This window comes from Colletotrichum costaricense, assembly GCF_030867565.1.
Source record: "Colletotrichum costaricense strain IMI 309622 chromosome Unknown Scaffold_2.1, whole genome shotgun sequence".
Classification (NCBI taxonomy): Eukaryota; Fungi; Ascomycota; class Sordariomycetes; order Glomerellales; family Glomerellaceae; genus Colletotrichum; species Colletotrichum costaricense.
In genome coordinates, this window is record NW_026848231.1 from 2093038 (window position 1) to 2112144 (window position 19107).

General features: G+C 52.2%; 8 protein-coding genes across 8 annotated transcripts; 5 read left to right on the forward strand and 3 right to left on the reverse strand.

The window, feature by feature from the left end:
• Positions 1-2840: 2840 nt before the first annotated feature.
• CCOS01_02344 (uncharacterized protein) lies at positions 2841-3474 on the forward strand (the record flags this gene model as incomplete). The annotated part of the gene is made up of 2 exons (XM_060450535.1): positions 2841-2918; positions 3094-3474. 2 exons carry the CDS (start codon positions 2841-2843, stop codon positions 3472-3474), a joined length of 459 nt encoding a protein of 152 aa, XP_060319185.1.
• Positions 3475-4971: 1497 nt separating this feature from the next.
• On the forward strand, positions 4972-5994 carry CCOS01_02345 (uncharacterized protein; the record flags this gene model as incomplete). The annotated part of the gene is made up of 1 exon (XM_060450536.1): positions 4972-5994. The coding sequence occupies one exon, from the start codon at positions 4972-4974 to the stop codon at positions 5992-5994; it is 1023 nt and encodes a 340-aa protein (XP_060319186.1).
• Positions 5995-10206: 4212 nt separating this feature from the next.
• On the reverse strand, positions 10207-10742 carry CCOS01_02346 (uncharacterized protein; the record flags this gene model as incomplete). Its single annotated transcript, XM_060450537.1, has 2 exons — positions 10207-10281; positions 10356-10742. The coding sequence occupies 2 exons, from the start codon at positions 10740-10742 to the stop codon at positions 10207-10209; spliced, it is 462 nt and encodes a 153-aa protein (XP_060319187.1).
• A 39-nt stretch (positions 10743-10781) lies between these two features.
• On the reverse strand, positions 10782-11836 carry CCOS01_02347 (uncharacterized protein; the record flags this gene model as incomplete). The annotated part of the gene is made up of 2 exons (XM_060450538.1): positions 10782-11135; positions 11780-11836. The coding sequence occupies 2 exons, from the start codon at positions 11834-11836 to the stop codon at positions 10782-10784; spliced, it is 411 nt and encodes a 136-aa protein (XP_060319188.1).
• A 752-nt stretch (positions 11837-12588) lies between these two features.
• Positions 12589-12921, reverse strand: CCOS01_02348 (uncharacterized protein; the record flags this gene model as incomplete). Its single annotated transcript, XM_060450539.1, has 1 exon — positions 12589-12921. One exon carries the CDS (start codon positions 12919-12921, stop codon positions 12589-12591), a length of 333 nt encoding a protein of 110 aa, XP_060319189.1.
• A 1705-nt stretch (positions 12922-14626) lies between these two features.
• CCOS01_02349 (uncharacterized protein) lies at positions 14627-15448 on the forward strand (the record flags this gene model as incomplete). Its single annotated transcript, XM_060450540.1, has 1 exon — positions 14627-15448. One exon carries the CDS (start codon positions 14627-14629, stop codon positions 15446-15448), a length of 822 nt encoding a protein of 273 aa, XP_060319190.1.
• A 651-nt stretch (positions 15449-16099) lies between these two features.
• Positions 16100-16633, forward strand: CCOS01_02350 (uncharacterized protein; the record flags this gene model as incomplete). Its single annotated transcript, XM_060450541.1, has 1 exon — positions 16100-16633. One exon carries the CDS (start codon positions 16100-16102, stop codon positions 16631-16633), a length of 534 nt encoding a protein of 177 aa, XP_060319191.1.
• Positions 16634-17380: 747 nt separating this feature from the next.
• On the forward strand, positions 17381-18834 carry CCOS01_02351 (methyltransferase domain-containing protein; the record flags this gene model as incomplete). Its single annotated transcript, XM_060450542.1, has 6 exons — positions 17381-17488; positions 17674-17781; positions 17846-17975; positions 18025-18062; positions 18197-18348; positions 18411-18834. 6 exons carry the CDS (start codon positions 17381-17383, stop codon positions 18832-18834), a joined length of 960 nt encoding a protein of 319 aa, XP_060319192.1.
• Positions 18835-19107: the final 273 nt, after the last annotated feature.

Sequence of the window (19107 nt, forward strand, 5' to 3'; positions counted from 1 at the left end):
GAAAATTGCTTATAGTGAGAAGGCCCGGCTCGGATGGTTTGAAATGACCGCGGAAGCGATCTAGACGGCCCCGGTGCAGACCCTGCGAAAGGGTGACCCGATCATGGGCACTTGTCAGACGAAGTGCTACATGGACCGTAGACGTCGAGGCTACGGCTCAGTCATACTTTCGTTCACCCCACTTCACTGAGCATCGGTTTGGAAAGAAACTGGCAGCTCTTCAACCAGGACGCACCCTGCATCTCAGCAGCCAGGGGTACGCTTTTCACAAGATACATGTGAAAGGAGGCGCTTGGGGTTGGTGGGTGCCGGCAAGCAAGGGTAGGCATTCTTTGAGACAGAAACATTCCTGACAAGCAGTGACAAGTCCCGATTGTTTCTTTTCTGTCAATCGGCTGTCCGGGAACTTAGGCAGTTGGGTTTGCGGCTTGTGCGACGGCAACGACAAGTCGGAGGTGTCTCTCGTCGGGCCTGTCTCTAGCCGGAGAGACACGGATTCAGATTCAAAATTCAGACTTTATGCGGACGAGTTTCTCGTGGGATTTATCAAATCAAGACAATTGGCCGTGGACTTTTGCGAACGCAACGGAGTACAGAGAGGGGGAAAGTACCGACCTGGTGAGAAGATACCAGTGGACCTCCATGGTATCCGTACAGTACTTCAACGACACACTCTTTTCAGTACGAGGGTACTTGGCCCGAGGGTGGCGGCAACCTGCGATTACAGGACTAGAACAACAGGCCCAGGAGCCCGGATTCCCTGTGTGTCCTCGATCGGCAAACAAAGGAATCTCAGGCAACAGATGCACCGCACAACGTATTCGTACGGAACGAGATATACAGGAAGCAAGATGCGGCTACCACGACGACTTACCTGCCTTGTCTGGAATGTGGACGGACGGCGTAGGAGGGTTGGTAACAAGGGTCGAGTTTAGGCTGCTTTTGCTGTCCCATACTTTCTTGTTGTTCGCACAGGCCACGGAGCTCAAGGACTAGGACAGCTTGCCTACTAGTGGGAACGCAACCCATGCGGACAGGTGTTCAAGCAAGAGGTCCGCCTGAAATGCCAGCTCGGGAGGCCACCTCGCGACCACATCACCGTATTTCACTTGGGTATGACGTCCGAGTCTCTTGATTACCTGAGGCACGCGATCTCTCGCCTTCCCTCGCCTTGCGAAAGACCTCTGTGGCGTGTACGAGGACGCGAAGCCTCTGAACGGGCCACGGACGACACCGACAAGTCACAGGTGCCTTATGCAGACCTGTGGAGAGGTACACACGGACACTGGACTGAAAAGAACGGACCAAGAATTCGGATTGGGATGGCTTCCACAGGTTCTTACAGAAGGCGGAGAGAAGTTGGAAGGGCGGCGATGGCTACAAGTGACCTTAGTCGGGCATGGCAGGGCATGGCATGGCAGCACGGCCAGGCCTACGCTTGCATCTGCACTGACATCGGTCATTCTCAGCTCGCTGCTGGGGATTTTGGGCTCTTTTGCGGGATCCGACGGTTCCCATTCGCCTGACCTCTCGGGTTCTGTCATTGAGCATATGCAGGTCGCAGCACAGCCCTGATCTTGTACGGCGGTCCCTACTATAATTTCTGGGGACCTTTTTTCGCCCTCCGTCAGTCTCTTCGCAAGTTTTTCGCCGCCGCCGCGCCGCCGTCGCTTTCGCTCGCTCGCTTCATGCAGAAGCGCATGCGCTGCGCTGCGCAGCTCGGCACGTAGTTTGTACAGACTACAGAGATCGGATACTCTTCTTTTTTTCCCACCCGTCTCTGAACCTTTTTTTAGAGTCTACATCGGTTTGGATCCAGAAAAAGCGAAAAGATTTACAATTTACTTCGCTGCTCATTGCCGTCAACCGAATCTGCCGCGATTTTCTGAACCGGGATCGGGGCCGAAGGAGGGTGGACGGCAAATTAGAGGGAGCAACCTATGCCCAATTCTTTTCACTATACTTTGGTTTACGGATATTTTGCCTGGGGCATACTGTATCAGTACGGGCCCCGAATCGATGCCGCAGTCTGTTCTGACCCAAAGACAGATCTACCAGAGCGTTTTGCGCCGTCTCCGGTGCCCCGTACCTAAGCCCATAGGAATCGCTCGTTTGCCTGTTTTTCGCCTTACCACGCCCGACCTAAGCAAGCCTTACCCGGGGGTCGAATAGATTGCCGAGCCTGGTTGTTCGTTGCGCTTTGTCACCTCTTCGCATCGTGTTGGCGCAACCTCGAGATTGTTGGAAGGATCTTCAAGACTTATCCCAGACTTTCTCTAGGTCGTCTTTGGAGGTTGTATTCCACAGCGTTGGGCCTATAGCGAAATGTGGCGCAGATGCAAAAGACGACGCACGCCTCAGACAACGCTTTTCAGAAGCCACGCTCTCTGAAGTTTGGAGAGTCTAAACCAAGATGGGAAACATATGTTTGTAAAATCTTGACCCAAGAGGAATAGCGCGAAAAGACAAAAACCACTCGAAGTCATTTTGTCGCTCGTAACGTTCCGACTCAACGGGCAGTCTGCCACCTCGCCTCAGTCAGCGGCACTTCACCACCACCAGCCAACATGACAACGTTTGGTTACATCGCTTTCACAACTCTCACAGAAGGGTGTTGCCAAAGGCGGCAGAGTAAAAACCAAAGACTGAAGGGGGGAGGGGGAAAGGTGCTGGCCCAAGCTTGCGGCGCACGCAGGCGACGGCATCCGAAGCATTCAGGGAATTCCTGGCTTGCCCTAGGCCACCTAGCCTAAGCTTGCCAACCTGCCAAACCTTGCTTCGGCTCACTAAGCTGTGTGGCTGCTTAGTTTATTGTGTACACGGGCACTCTGCAACTTGACATGGCCAGACTCACGACATCCGTGCAAACGCCAAATAGTGGGAGGGAGGTGTGGTGTTTAGCTGCCTCCTTGGCCCATGTACGTTACTTAGGGCCTGTCCGGAGCGGGAGTTACTGAGCCGAGGTGGGCTGGAAACTCACTACTGCGTTGTGAGGCCAAACGAATTTGGTTGACATGTTGGCAAAAGAAGATGAAGAGGGCATGAGTGGAATGGCGATGGCGAACGGACTGAACTCGAGAGGCCAACGACCAGCGCAGGTCCATGTTCGTTGGAGTCCTCCCATCGACCGACTTTGACGTGTCCTATTACTGGATATCGTTACTAGATCCGCCACGGGCTAGGATGCTCTACGAATATGCAGGTTGGCATGAAGAGGACGAGCATCAACGGCCCCAACGCCAACGCCAACCACGAAGCCAGCAAGCCTTGGTCTCCAGCTTCCAGCTCCCCCCGGCCGCCGCCGCCGGCCCTCAGCTCCATAGTATATCCGGTCATGGAGGTAACAGGGCCCCGTTGGGAGAGGAGAGGGAGAGGAGAGGGAGCAAGATGCATGGAGATCCGGGTGAGGCGAGGAGGAGACCTGGAAGCCGGCCCAAGATGCATGCACCGCGCACCGAGGCTACCTTAACCTGAGGCCTACTTGCGTAGCTACCTATATCCGTATGGATACAGAAAGAGCCAGTCATTCAGAGTACCTGATGCCTAGGGCCTGTCCTTGGATCAGACGCAAGTACGGTACTGGTCCATGGCTACCTTATACATGTACCTCTAGGAGGCGCCTACCTACTGTGTATAGCAAGTAGTCCCCGGCGCCATAGGGAGATCCGATGCTACTGCACAGCGCGCTGCGCTGCCCCCGCTGGCGTGCATCATCCAAGGATGATGGATTTTCTGCCTTCCTGTCTCTGCCAGCTAGGTACCAATTGTGGTAGTGTATTTTGAACTCGGAGCTCTAGGTTCTATGTAAGATCCGGAGCCTGAGAGATCTGGGTCTGACTCTCTGGTTCTGGCTCTCTCTTTCTCTCTCCACTTGCTCCTCAACTCGTACGGGGTGCAAAGAGCGAGGAGCAGGGAGTAGCTAGTGACAAGTTCGTAGTGGAGGTAACCTGCCACACCCCTCCCCTCCCCCCCCCCCCTCCCTCTCTGCTTGCGCCCTCTTCCCGCCTCCTGGACCATGGACCATGGGGATCGCCTGCCGAAAGCCCACCGGGCTGGTCGAGGCGAATGGGGAAGAGAGGGTACCAGTAGTCACCCAATACCTTTTTTTTTTTTTTTTTTTTCCTTTGGGGTGGGCGGGAGTGAGGTGCGCAAGGTGCAAAAAGAGAAGCAGTACCAATACTCCGTAGCGGGACAAGGTCTAATGGGGAAAAGACTCACTTTTGTGTACCTAGGTACTTGACCTAACCGCCAGACGCACCCCTGTCCCACGCATAAGTCCAAGTCCTCGGGTACTCGTCACCTCACCGTACCGCAGCCGCAGCAAGCACCACACCGGATGGGAGCGAGTTTACCACCCAACTCGTACCCCCATGACAGGCCTTGACTGCGCTGAACAGCAGTGAACACGACTGGGCAAGGAAGGTTGACCGCAGGCTCTTTCTCTCAGGTCCCGTCTCTCTCTCCAAGCCCCAGCCGGGCCCCAGGGCTGTCTCTTTCTCGGGCGATTATAACACCCCACCACCCTCGCACCACATCCTGTCTCTTCTCACCCTCCCTCTTCCTCTTCACGAGCTCTTCGTCTGCCTTCTTCTTCTTCTTATTCGCGGTAGCAGGCGTGCAAGCCAAATATCCCTTGTTATCCTCCCGGAATCCTTGGGACCGCCCAGCTCCGTCATCACTTGTTTCCTTTATTACTTCATTTTCCCTCCCCCGTCTATCCTCCCCCTCCCCCACCCCGCTGTTCTCGAGGTGTCTATCAAGATTCAAGATCAACAAGAATACCGTCCAAGATATTAAACACCCAAAAGACCCTCCACTATTCGAGACTTATCCTTGACGACCACAACGACGACAACGATAACGACCAAACCGCCTCTTTTTTGTCATATCTCACGCCAACTGATCCTCCCCGTTCCTCCTCCGGCCACAGACTCTCCTCCATCCTCCACTTCAGATATCCCCGCCATCAACATGCCTGTTCAACTGCTACCAGCCTCTGCGGCTGCTTTCGCCCCGAGAGCCTCATCCGTCAACGTCGTGCTGGGATCCAAGGTCGAGCCGTGGTTGACACAGACACTGAAGCGCATCAACCGGATCAAGCGTCCACTCAACAGCGTCCCTCAACATCAAAGATGTCTGACCGAGACACTTTCATCGCCCAACGCCATCTGGACTCTCACTTCCATCATGCTCCCCAAGGCCCCGGAATCCGACTTGCGCCAGGATGAGAACCCTCTCGTCGAGGCCCTGTTCAACTACCAGCTTCTCCACATCGAGGCCTACATTGTCCACGTCGACATGGTCCTGCGCAACGAGGTCGCTTTCAAGCTCACCACCGACTCAATAGACGCCTTGGTCGAGTACCACAAGGAAATTCACTGCGTCGACAGCAAGGCCAACACCTATGACTGGTCTGAGAAGGACCAACAGTGCAAGAAGCTGCATGAGGATTTCGTCCAAGCCATCAACAAGTTTGTCTACCGCACACATGTCACTGCCTTGGAAGGGCTCGAGGAAGAAGGCGCTGGTGAGCTGCTCTCTGGTAAGAGCGAGGAGGTCAAGAACAACATCATGGGCCTCATGAAGCCCTTGCTGCCTCCTCCTCCCCGTGTTGTCGATGTCATCAGACAACCACCTCTGCTCCCCAGCTCACCCGCCAACGCCAGCATCTGGTCGCAACCCCCTACGCCGGCCAGCCTAGTCGCCGTCGATGCGTGGAGAGTCCTACCATCAAGTCCGAGCATTGCTTCCACATCTCAGGAGTCAACGCCAATCTGGGCCAACATTGGCATGAGCGAGGTTCAGATCCCCTCCCCTACGCCTGCATACAGCCAACCTTTCTCCACCGCCGGGTTCTACTACAGTGCACCAGCAATCACGGCGCCCATCCCAGCATTGCCTCTCCCCAGCATGTTCACGCCTCAATGTGGTGTGAGCGTCGGCTACGGTGGCTTTGGCTGGGATCGCTACCAGGAGTACACGACGACGATGTGACAACCAGAATCCGTTGCATCTGAGACTTACCCTGTCGTGACGACCTCATAAGCATTGCCAGGCACGATGGTCCCATGTTTCCCGGAGAAAAGTTGAATTCTTCTCGGTCTGCTCGGCATAGAATCATCCACAGGCATATCGGCGTTTTGCATCAGCAGGGGAGCGAACGGTGTTACGGGACTCGCGAGACAACCAAACAAAAAAGATATAATTGGGGGTTTTTTCTTTTGTCGGCAGCAAGCGAGCGTATGATTTTTTCACAGTCTTTTCGATATCCGGGGAACAACAACCACCACCACTCACTCTGCCGCAAGCTCGGTCACCTTTCATTCAAATCATCTCATCATGGCTGGGTCCGGGGCGGGCATTTGAGTGCATTTACATTTGGGTTGGGGGGTTTTTCGAACATATAGGCGGCCTGTTCTCTTTTCCCCTTTCTCTACTATTTCCTTTGGGTCTTCTCTCATCTACACAAGAGGAACACGCAGCAATGCAAAACCCCCCCCCGCTCGGCTCCAGGCCTGGAGCCCGAGACAGAAGAAACCGACAGCCTTTCATTCTCGATTCCCCCGTTTTGGATTTCTATTTTTTTCTGGTCCTATTTTCTTGCTTGGTTTAAGAGGCTTTCTTAGAGATACCCCCATCGGCATTACACTGGATCGGAAGATACCAACAGCTGCGCATTTTGCTTTCTTTTCCTTTCCTTGGGCTTGGGTTCTTGTCTTACGGATGATTCATGACAACCATTTCACGACCAACGACGAATATTCACGACTGCGCGCTCAACGATACGAATCAAGACGACGTTGCTCCAGGCTTGATGCCACGACATACGATTTTCTTGGTTTTCTTCGCTTCGCACAGGCTATCGAATTGCAGTTACAGCAAAGGGCTTGCAAACCGGACCGGATCCAATAATAGCAACGCTTCTTTGCGAAAGGTCGATAAACCCAAACAACAATCATCGCGTAGCTGAGACATGGTTGTATCAGGGATGCAACTGTCAAGGCAGACACTGGCATGTCGACAAGATCTTTGGCTTCAGCCGTCCCCTCGAGGCTCATCGCGGCGCCCAAGGGAGACGGCTGGCATGGAAATGGAGGAGAGATGGGACTTGAATCAACAGAATAAAAGAAGCTGGGCATCGCAGAAAGAACCATCTTGCTGGGCAAGATACGATGCAGAGACCTCTGGCCACAGTCTTGGAACCTCTGCTATCACACTCACGATAATCCCCGCTCGACTTACATGGGCGCGAACGAACCCAAATCAGGCCATGCTGATTACCCCACCTGGACACAAGTACGACACTACGGAAACCTGCGAGTCGGGACTGGATGTGAACGGAACGTTGTTACCGGGCTGGGGGTCATTGTGTGGAACCTGGGGAAGGGGGGTCGCGCCCGTGGCAGCTTCGAGGAGGGGGGGAACGTGAGCAAGGGGCAGGGAGGAAGAGGCGACGTGTAGCTCGCCCTCCTGCATGAGAGACCCCGCCGTCACCGAAGAAGATTCGGAGAAGCATTAAATTGCTTGGGCGAGGGATCAAGAGTCGCGTGGGAACACAAGCCGGGTTTCTGGATCTGCTGTGCAGGTCAGATAACCTTGACTTGGCCGTTTCTCAAGCGGCAGAGGGTGCAGGAAACCCTTTTTTCTTTTTTAGCAAGGGGGGAATATCATGAGCGACCTTTGGCAAACCCTGGAGGTTTTTTGGCCCGGGTCTGGCTTACACGCAGCTCAAGTGTGATTTTGCATTTTACGCTATTAGTTAATTCGAACAAAATTCTGTTCACCAACATGTGTCTTGCGTGTCTCTTTCCCCTCGTGCATAAGTGACTTTTTTTTCAAAAGATTTCAAAAAAAAAAAAAAAAAAAAAAAAAAAAAACCCCTTCTCCCTTCACTCTTTTACCCCAAGTGTGGAGGTCAACGAGCAGGCATGTGGGTTGTGCCAGCTGAGGTTGAGATGTTGGAAGAGAGCATTTTTACAGTGAGTAAGCGTAAGGAATAAGTAATTGAGCCGGCGAAACCCTGAAGTTGAGGGTTGAGGGGGACCTTGAGATGCTGGGTTGATGGGCGTGATGGGGGGGGAACAAAGTTGGGACGCTCGCATGTTCACGCACTTTTGGGAAAGAAACAGGAAAAAGATCTGCCCCTCCATCTTGAGGTTTTCTTTCGTTTTTCAGCTTCACCTCAGTAAGGGGAGAGGATAGTGGAGGGGAGGGGAGGGGAGGGGAAAAGGGTGGTGTCGAGTGTGGGTGTGCTTATCCCCTTTGAAAAACAAGCCCCCGCGTTTCTACATTTCTACGTTTCTGCATGTTTCTCTATTTTGGGTATCAAGTTTCGACAGGACCGTCCATCCCGGTCTTGGGGAAGCAGTACTATCTACATAGTAGACCCGTGAAATCTGACAAGCACAGCTCGGCTGCGGCAGGGAGTCGAGGGGAAGGGCTGGATAGGAACCCAAGGCGCATAAAGTCGGGCAGATAAAGTGCCAGTTTGGGCAGCCTCGAAAACCAAGGCCAACATCAAAAAAGATATAAAAGGTTTTTGAAGGGTCCAGGACCAGGTTCGGACGGGTTAGCGATGGTCCTTGAGGTTTTTCCTTTTCCTTCTTCTTAAAGTCAGCGCTGTGCATCCAACGCATAACTCGGCAAAGACACTTACACCTTTGAGAGTTCGTCACTTTAAGGGGCAAGCTGTTTCTAATGGTCTCCAAGATCGTTGTTCGCGAGAGCGACCGGTCCTCAGCTGAAAGCGTCTTCGGAGCTGGCAGTTGACTATATTGGATTTTAGTATTGTTCTAGAGGCAACAACAGAAAAGCTACCCCTAGAGACGTTTGGTACAGATTACCTGCTCAGAATGCTGTCCATCCTCTTTGGTCTCGGGGCAGAAGCTGCGGCAAGGCAAAGATGAGAACCAACCCTATCGAGACAATGTAATATTCATGATTTGGCGCGCGATAGAAATCGACTTCTGGACTTCCCATACCTGTCTAGATCAGCCAACTCTTTTTAGACAAGGGCGAGAGCAAGAATCTTACAAAAAAGTGAGCTTGTCCAAAGACTGGGCGGCATTGAGCGGGAAGTTCTAGAAGGCGGGGGTTTCTAGGGACGATCAGCGGGTATCACTGATCACTGCGTCTAAGCGTTTGCCGGTGGGCACACAAAGTGATCAACCATCCTGGTCTGCCCGCTGTCGGTCAGTTGTCGCACGCCCAGCTTACACATGTCCACCCCCTACGTGGACCACACCACCACCATGCTTCTCGGAACACGGTCCAGCTCCCAAGTCGGCCCTTTGCTGGCAGGCAGACGCTCGCACGGACGGGGAACGTCTGAACGTCGGGGGAATTATTGTTCTGTCGGATGTCGACAGGCGAGACAGGTGTAACGGGCGGCCAGATGGGTTCAACCGGTCCCGGGGAACGGGGAAATAGAAGCAAGGGAACTTTGGCACGGTTTCAACCATGGCATTCGGCTCTCTGGTTACGACACGCAAGAGTTTCGCTATTGAGACGGCGTTAAAAGCGAGCACGCGATAGAAGGAAAAGGGGCAAAGGGGGGAGAGGCCTATTTCGCGGTGTCTCGAGCTCGGCTACTCAGCTAAAATAAGGTGGGCGTTTGGAAACGGTATTCTCTCTGGTTATTTGAGATATAAGATTCGTGTTGGCATCTATCATGTTTTGGGATGCAGGTGGTGCTGACGGGTGCTGGGGATGGTGCCATCCGCCGCTGCTGAGTTGTTTGAGGCTTCACGGAAGGAAGAGTTACGCGTCCCCGTTGGAATACTGCGCTGAGTGAGAAAATTGAAAGAGGTTGCATGTTGAATACAAAGTGTCGCAGTCGGTAGGTTGTTTAGGGAGTGGCAGATTTCAGGCTGAAAGTCTCCTACTTGAGAGATCGTGGGAGTTGGGCATTTGACTTTGCTTGTCAAGTGTCGACAAGAGAATGTTGCAGCTTGGCGACTCTAAGCTCGCGACGCATGAAGAGTTGCATGGGGTTGACAGCTCCGACGCATAAAGAGGGGACATTTTGCTCCGCGCTTGATACGAAGCAAAACTGCTCTTGCCCTTCGCTGTTTCGCCGTTTTGCTTTTCCTCTTGTGCGGAATGTCTATGCCGACAACGAGAACTTACACTGGCCCGGAAGTGGAATCCTCGAAAGCTGAGTTTGGCGGGCCAAGTCTAGTTTCTTCGCAGTAGCAACGTTCCATGTCACAACCCTTGGTCGGCATTCGGAGACGGAGGGAAGAGAGGGGGGACGGGAAGGAAAGTCAAGGTGATGCTGAACTGACTTGATAGGATCAACCCAGAAGATCAACGACAGCCATAGACAGGCAGGGAGGGTGTGGCTTGCTACTTACAGCTCGCAGGGATGCGAGCCTGAGTTGCGGCTGAGTCGCCCAAAGAGGATGGTGGGGTGTTATGGCGGGCAGGCCATCTTGCTTGCTGTCCGTGCAAAGATACATGCTCTCCCGACAAAACTTTCCCTCTCGATGAGCAGTCAAACGTGGTGGCCACGGTGGTGTGGTGTTGGTGGCTGAGCAGATCCGCGGTGCTCCAACTCCCATCTCACTTTGAAACGAAACATTCTGTGGGGGACTCGCGAAGAGTCTGTAGGTATTCGTTTGGACAGCCGTCTCGCTCCCACATTGGTTGGCGTACGAAACCGGTGTCATGGACGGAATGGGCTCCGGAGGGGTTCCGGGGGAGAGCATGCTCTTGTCTGGCATATCTGCCATTTCCGCCATCAACCAAGAAGGGGGGCGACCTGCGGATGCGACCGAGACTCAATTTCGCCTAGATGCCTTGCGACGTCTTATTGGGTCGCGGCAACGAGACACGATCTGGCGTGGTTTGGTTTGGTCAAGGACGAGTGTGGGGAAAGGCATTGGATACCGTTGGAGGGGATCCGTGATGCCGAGTTTGGGGTCCATCTGAGATATGTCGCTTTGGTAGCCATGCCCTGGAGCGGAATGACGGTTTGAAGGGTACTTGGACCAGCCGTTCTGCACGGCGAAATTTGTGTCGAGAGATTCGTCTCGGGAGCTGCTCGTAGCATCTACATCGTAGGCGAAGTTGATCTTGTAGCCTACGCGCGATGGGAAGAGCGTAAAGGCCTCTGCGAACTCTGAAGCTCGAGCCTGGTACAGTCAGACGTTGAACACCACTCAGGGGCGGCCGAGTGCGCTCGCGCGGCTGCTATTCGAGGCAAGCCGCTTGATATCGATTCGATTATGCTTATGGGGTCTAGATGAATCCTATGTCGCATTCCAACAAATCGGACGTCGTTCCTTTGCGAGGATCGACAGGTCTAGGACCATCCTGGGTTCGCCCACATGTAGGATTGAGGCGTCTTCGGCGCTTGTCAAAGACGTGGGCGTATCCGGCACTGAGATGTCTGTTCGCCATGATCATCGACGCTGAGTGGGTTTCAGCAGCGTCTTCGTCAAGCTGCAGATTCCCAAGCCGGGCACTGCTGCCAAGTGATCAACGATCCGACAGCAACACCAAGCTATCTATATCAATTGACTATTGTCGATGCGCGGAAGGGCTGCGACGAGATGGCGGATATGGCCACGATTGAATAATTCGAAGAGTTCCTTGAAATAATGATTAACGCCCGGCTTTGATCGAGTAGGCATTACATTCTACCTTTGCTTCAGTTTTCTTCCAAACGCCTCGCCAACCTCCGACTAGCTTGGCACCTAAGGGCCGATGTTAGATACTGGCGGTAAGAGGGAACATGAATCACATAATGTAACATCAGAGGTCAAAGAATACATACGTCGCAAATTGACCACGTCGGCTTGATAGTTTGACCATCGATACGGGTGTTGGTCATGTAGATGGAAGTCGGGTGTTGGAGAGGAAAATCTCGAAAGCATCGGTAGGTTATAACAGCCATGGAGTGTCCGTACTTGCTCTATTGGAATGTCTCTTCCTCGATTTTCTCCCCTCTTTTCATACCTAGGTACTTGGTACTTTTTGCTTCCAGCGATGAAGGAGAGAGGGAAGGAGGAGATGCGCCCATGGCACGGCAAGAAAGAACTACTTTCATCATGAAAAGCTCTTCCGCACTGCGGTGCTACATCATGTGTGTTGGTGAAAGTGGAAACAGCAGCTCTTGCTGCGTTACCATCTTGCCAGAACTAGTTGGAAGGAGCAAGAACGTAGGAACAGGTTCTCATCCGTGGGTAAACCTAGTTAGAGGGTCGCAAACTATTCAAATCGAACCAAATTCCATCGCTAATTCTAGGTGCCACTTGTACGACATATTGTCTACGCTGAAGAATAAGTCATGAGTTTTGATATGGAGAAAAGGATTACAGGTTGGCACCACATAGTCCATAATCCCATTAGAAAAGCTGCCACTGTCACTGGTTTAAGAAATACGTTCAGGCTTGAACCTTGAGACCAGGTGCTATCGCCATTTGTGAGAGTATTTGTTGATTATATGACAGGCTTGGTCGATCAGTGTATAGTCAAGCCAGCTTCTCCCGCCCACAAAACGATCGCTGCCACGTCGCAATGAAGCCCTTTCGCTACATGAGAATGCGAACACGCCATTCCCGCTCAGGATGTTTCTTTATTGCATCAAAGCTTCTGGTCATTCTCAAACCATCTATTGAGGGTCTTGATTTCCTCGTCAGTGAGAGCGGCCTTGTCGGTGCCATGTAGTGAGATGACGTAGGCCACAAGACTACCAGACTTGGTGGGTTCGTCGGCCAGTCCGCGAGTCTCGAGAAGAAAGCGTGCCCGCGATGGATCTTTGACAAAATCGGAGAGGAGAGACAGCTCATCAGAGTCGAGGATGGGGCAGGCGTCATTGTTGCGGTTGATGATCTCCTGTGCCAGAGTTTGGCTTTCGATCATCTCGCGAGGAGAGGGACCCGTATAGGGGGCAGATTCGGCGGCGGCGGCGGCCATGGTTATTGTTTGGAGGTGCAAGTATCGGTATGTATGTTAACTTTCGACGAATTGTGTTCAGTTGATGGAGATGTGTCGGTTGCTGATGAGAATGCAGACGAAGTTTGGTTTTCCTAACCGCAGAGGCAACGTGGGGTTTTATGCTGATACGCGAATGCACTGTTGTTTGTCTAGGCGATCGTATCTTGTATCAACCAGCAACATGAACAGGCACCGAGAAAACCTCGATCTTCGCTTCCAACACTGAACACAACATACTGTGCAAGGAAATGAAGCTGAGCGATGGCAGCAAGGGAAGCAGTGCCTAAATCAGGCAACAGCATTAATGAAATGCCGACGGCGAGAGAGACGTGCCAGAATGAGAAATGGGTTTGTGTTTCTCATTGGCCGTGTCACAGACTAATCACAACCTCAAAACCAACTTTTAGCGAACTTCTCTCCAAAGTCGGTCCAAACTGTTGGTAACCCGGGCAACGTCAACCACGAAGTTCCTGACCAGACACTTACGGAGGGCATGGCGAGAGTTCCATGAGGCACCAACCCTTGTAGCTGTTTATGGAACAATATGGCTTGCCTTTTTCCTGCTACGGTTCATCAAATGTGATCTAGGACTTCATTTGGTGTTGCCAGTCAGCATTTCATGCTAATTGGCCAGGTAGAGAATTGATGAGCATCATCGTAGGGTGATCCTTCGAGATTCATCATGCACAATCCAGGCAGCCATCGGAAGTAACTCTCAAGAACTCAGAAGTCAAGCAAGCTTCGTTTTTGATTTCGACGAGGGTGATAGAGGGACTTAAAGCAACCGACAGACTTGAAATGGCAAGGGCCGAGAAATCGCAAATACGTCGGGGGTGCTGACCGGAGGCGGACGTGGAGACGGGGCCAGCGCGAAGCCGGTATCCACCAGCGATGGGCCGAGCTCTCACACACCGGCAAAGTCATAGAGGCGGTCGGCCAACATCTTTGAACTTATAATTCTCAGGGGCTGTTTGGCAGAACTGGTGGTATGAGAAAGAGTTGCGTGTCAAAGATTGTCAAATGACGTGGTTAGCTCAAGTCAAGCTGTAGTTCGGATGCGAGTTGAGGTCCACTACAAGCAGAGGCAAACCTAGTGCCTTGCATTATGTGTAGAGGTCAGACTACGTTACGCAAAGGAAATTACCAGTGAGCGTGCTGAGGCAAACTTTGGAAGCTCGGGAAAGTATAATAGATTTGAATCGTGAACGACTGGCAACGGGTTGCCTTTAAGAAGAGCACCTCCCCATAAATTCGGTAAAGGATTACTGAAATGGACGGCATCTACCGAGACCCGCCCCCATCCCCGCCGATACAGACTACTCCTATTGTCCTAATACGGGAACACTACAATGAGGCTCTGTGCCCGGCGTATGAGCAATTCTTGGCCCAATTAAGATGGCGGCCAAACAAAAGCGGCCCGTCGGTCCTTGCTGACGGTCCGACTTACACGTCTACAACGCCCGTTCAGTGTCAGCTTTGCGAGACCGAAGTCTCTTGGCTACCCTTGGCGACGATGACGAGCTAGAGGTATGAGAAGCTGGTGCGTCTACGGATATATAACAATGGCGAGCATTATCTCAACTGTGAATCGGATATCCAGATCATACCAGACCTTCTCACCCATCTCTCGAGAAAAGAAGAAAATCGAAGGTTCAAGACAGACAACCCTCCAATCGGCTACAAAATGGCAACTCAAGACATTGTTTCCATCTTCCAGGCCTTCCTGAACGCAGTCAACAACAAGAAGTGGGATGAAGTTCACAACCATCTCCAGCCGGTAGTGAGAGCAACCTACAACGAAAACACAGAAAGCAGAGACCAGTTCATCAACCGCCTCACCACAACGGCCGACAAGGGCAGTATCTTCAGCGCAGACCAGTTAACCGTCAACGAGGCCGCCCAATCCCTCGGCGCCCGCCTCGTCACAACAACAGGCGATGCCCCCGAGGGAACCCCATCTAAGGTCTGGGACCTCATCCTCGTCTTCTTCGAGAACGGCAAGATTGTCCGTCTCTACCAGGTCGCAAACCAACAGAGCCGAGGAGTAGGCCCCGTGCCCGCCCCGCCGTTCGTGCCCGAGTACGCCGCCAAGGCCTCCCAGAACCCAATCTCGGCCGCCGAGATCGAGGCGCTGTACCGCAAGTACATCTACAGCTACAACGACGGCACCATGCCCACCGTGCTGCCGGCGCTGTGGGCGGAGACGATCTCGATGCACGGGAACCTAGTGCCGGCGGTCGGGGCCGTGGGGTTCCTGGGCAAGATTCTGCTGCCTGTCATCGCCGGACTCAAGTATGAGGTTGACGAGTTTGTGGTTGATGAGAAGAAGCAGCAGATCGCCGTCAGGCTGTCCATCTCAGGCGTGCCTCAGAATAAGAATCTGCAGAAGAATGGCCCGGATGAGAAGGTTACTGTCTATGAGCATGCTTTGTACGGATATGAGGAGGGTAAGGTTGCTTGGGCTTGGGCTGCACAGGCTTTCGACATGAGACCTCCCTCGGTGTAGAGCCGTGATCAGTAGAGCCCCCGTGATTGATCAAAAGTAGTCTTTTGGTTGGTCAAGATCAGATTCAGACGCCATAATGAGGCACATCGGATAGGTAGACTTAATTTATAAACCATTGGCTAGTCTTTGCTACTTATGGCAGATCCACTGTGCTTGGCTCATGACGCAGTCCAGACTCTCAGATCCAAAGCATTTCACCTTCGATGCTATCCTTGGACACCTTAGAGATCATTTATTGTCGCCCATCCTGTTGAAAACGTATTCCTTCTACTTGTGTATCCCATAACTTGTAGAGATGAATCACATTCCACTACTCAACGCAGTAGTTCCGTAACCAAGATCGCCTCTGCAAGAAGAGATTTAAGGAAAGGACTAGAACGTCGCAATACCTAGATAAGTTCACGTAATACCGTAGATACATATAGACGATGACGTATAATAAGTGGTATCTAAGCTCTTTAAAGTATCAATACACTTAGACAAGACGTAAAGGTGCATTCGAGATGCTTTAAAATCTTAGAGTCCCGTAACATCTCCGTTGCCACAACCAGGTACCTTGTTGTCGCCTCCTGGTCATATTTAAAGTAGACAGTAGATACCGGAAGTTGACGCTACGCTACATGACGAAATTTAATAAGATCAAGCGCAAAAATGCCTAGAACAAACAAAGACAAGCCGGTCACGGCGCAAGCGCCATCCGCGACGTCTCCCAGGCTGACGACCTCATCTATCAATGCCGACCCAATTCTCGGATACAAGATTCGAGTTCTCATTCATGATTTCATCAGAGAAGCAAAAGACCCCGAGGCGCAACGACGAATCGACTCAACGACCGAGGTCAACTACATCAGCGGCCCTTACTTCGATCAAGAACAAGTCAAACGAGTCAGGGAAGCTACCGTAGACGTGGAACTTCAGATCAGCACATCCGCAGCCACCCAAGACAACCACGAAGGTGACGAAAATGAGGAACGGAATTCCAGGGTCAGAATAAGCGGGCTGACTGTGGAAGAGGCTATCGAGACAGTAATGAATGGATTCTTGGATGAGCGTAGGGCCAGTGGAGACACTAGGCCTTGCGGACCACACGACCTCGCTCCGATATATGCAGCACTTTTCGGCATACACTTGCTCGAGCTGCAGTCTCATCAGTTCTTGAGTCGGCTGAGAAGGAGCGGGGTTTGAGGCCCTTCCTTGTCTCGACGCTTTCGGAGACGGAGTTCTCGCCGAAGGTACCTTGGCACTTGGGAATTTCACTAGATGTTGGCCCTCTCGACTATGAGATATAAGGGGAAAAAACAGGTATGTGACCGGTTTCCCCCTTAATTGATCGCAGTGCTTATGCCTACTAGTGGTATGACTGTTGCGGACTTCTATGGTCCGCACGAATGGAAGATATCGAGACCTTTCCTACCTGCTCGTTTCCCCTCCTGTCGGGCCCGAAGTATGCATGTCGTTTCTTTTCCCTCTTCCAACAGTCCACGAAGCAAGTTGGGCCACGTAATGCGCCCAACACGGCACAGATCAGAGACAGGGGCGATCAACGCACAGAGACATGATTGGTCTCACCAGAGCCAAGGACAACAGCGCCCAGCCGATGGAAGCGAAGCGTCAAATCGCAGGCCGCCGATTAGCTCGCGACTTCGGGAGTCTGCAGGATCACGACCGGTGTAGGACTTTAGGTATTCTTGCTTGGGCCGTCTGCATGCTGTATGATTCCATCACCAACAGACTCAGTAGCGGTTGCCTGAGTTGCGATATGTAGAAGACAGACTCTATCGTCGGATACAAAACCATGGCAGCTGGGTCGCGGCCACTTCGCGAGTGCTTCTCTCCACTATCTCGGAGGTTTTGCTACTGTGTAGACTCATCTGTTTGGCCTTGGTTCAGTCGCTCGGAACACCTGCTAAATACATCGGGACGGCAGTCCAGATGAGCGCCCTCGGAGGAGGTTCCTCGGATAGATCCGACGCTGCCTCGCCTATGAGCATTGCCTCGGATACTAGTGATGAAGGTGTTGAACTCGAAGTTGGTGACAGTGTGAGTTGTCCATAGCCCGCCCTATTATAGACGCAGTACACTAAGCTCATATATACAAGGACAATGATTCGACCCTTGATGACCGGATTTATGAAGAACTTGAGTTGCCACACGCGATTAGAGCTAATGATGCAGGTCTTCGTACACCAAGTCCGTAACCTCTAGTGTCGTAGATTACCCTACAGAACATGGGCGACGATACCACGCGTTCAGAGCTGGAGGTGAGTGTATCGAGTTTTCTGCTGCGGGACCATGCTGACCTTGACACGGCCTACTTTGCCCCCAATGACGAGGTAAGCAATAGAAGTAACGGCAAGAGAGCTACTTTCTCTGACGAGGCGGTCATGTTGCTGCAAGGATGAACTAGGTCGTTTGGATTACAATCACGAGCTGGTTCTGAAGTTCCTCAAGTACAACCTCTTTCTAGCCCCAATTGACGTGAGGAAGATGCAAAGAGTACTTGATATCGGTACTGGTACGGGTATCTGTGAGTCTACATTAGACGGGTGCCAGAGTTCTGAGCTTATGACTGTCAGGGGCGATCGAGATGGGCGACACTTTTCCCAACGCGTTGGTATGTACTACTAGGATCTGATGATACGGCCGGAAGCTGAGAGTCAGCAGATCATCGGTAACGACTTGAGTCCCGTCCAGCCAAGACTGTAGGATATGGAACTTCCCACTGCCTCTCTGATCTCTGATCTATAGCTAATCATCAAAAGAGTCCCATCCAACGTCAGGTTTGAGATCGATGATGTTGAAAGTGATTGGGTCTATGAAGAACAGTTCGACTTCATCTTCAGCCGCTACATGGCTGGATCTCTCTCCGACTGGCCTACACTTGTGAGTAGAGCATATGAGTATGTGATACTAGATGTAAGCGGCACAATACTGGATGGCTGATGATCTTCTTTCCGCACAGAAATCTTCGGCCAGGTGGATGGGTTGAGTTTCAGGACTATGACTTTGAATTTTCGTCACTTGACGGAAGCCTAAGGCCCGATCACAAAACACACCAGTGGGACCAAGCTTTTCTGGAAGCGGCCAGGCTCTGTGGCATTGAGCCATGCCCTGGATCTAAGCTGGAGAACTGGGTGGAGAATGCAGGATTCATCAACATCGGGCATAAGACAATCAGTGTGCCTCTAGGACCGTGGGCTAAAGACAAGTACCACCAAGAAATCGGCCTGGGCAACTTGATCCAGCTTCTAGATGGGCTCGAGGCGTTCACATTGAGGCTGTTTTGTGGGGTTCTTGGCAAGACTGAGGAAGAGGTGTCGACCCTGTTATCCGAAGTCCGCCAAGAGCTGAGATCGCAAGTCTTTCACGCCTTTGGCGAATTGTGAGTATCACCCTATAAGAGTACGATGCGTACAGTAGGACTAACCAAAAGAGAAGCCATGTAGTCTACGGCCAGAAGCTCTAGCAAGAGCTCTAGACACTTCGGCTGGTGTACCTAAGCAATAGATATCAACATGCGGAGGAGCATTTTTCAAGATACTACACAGTCTGACACACTAACTCTAAGCGGGGCTGTTGCTTGATTTGCCTGCCTCGGTTGAAATCATCCCTCGCTCGCCGCCTCGAGGATGGCGTGCAAACCTATTGGGAAATCGTAG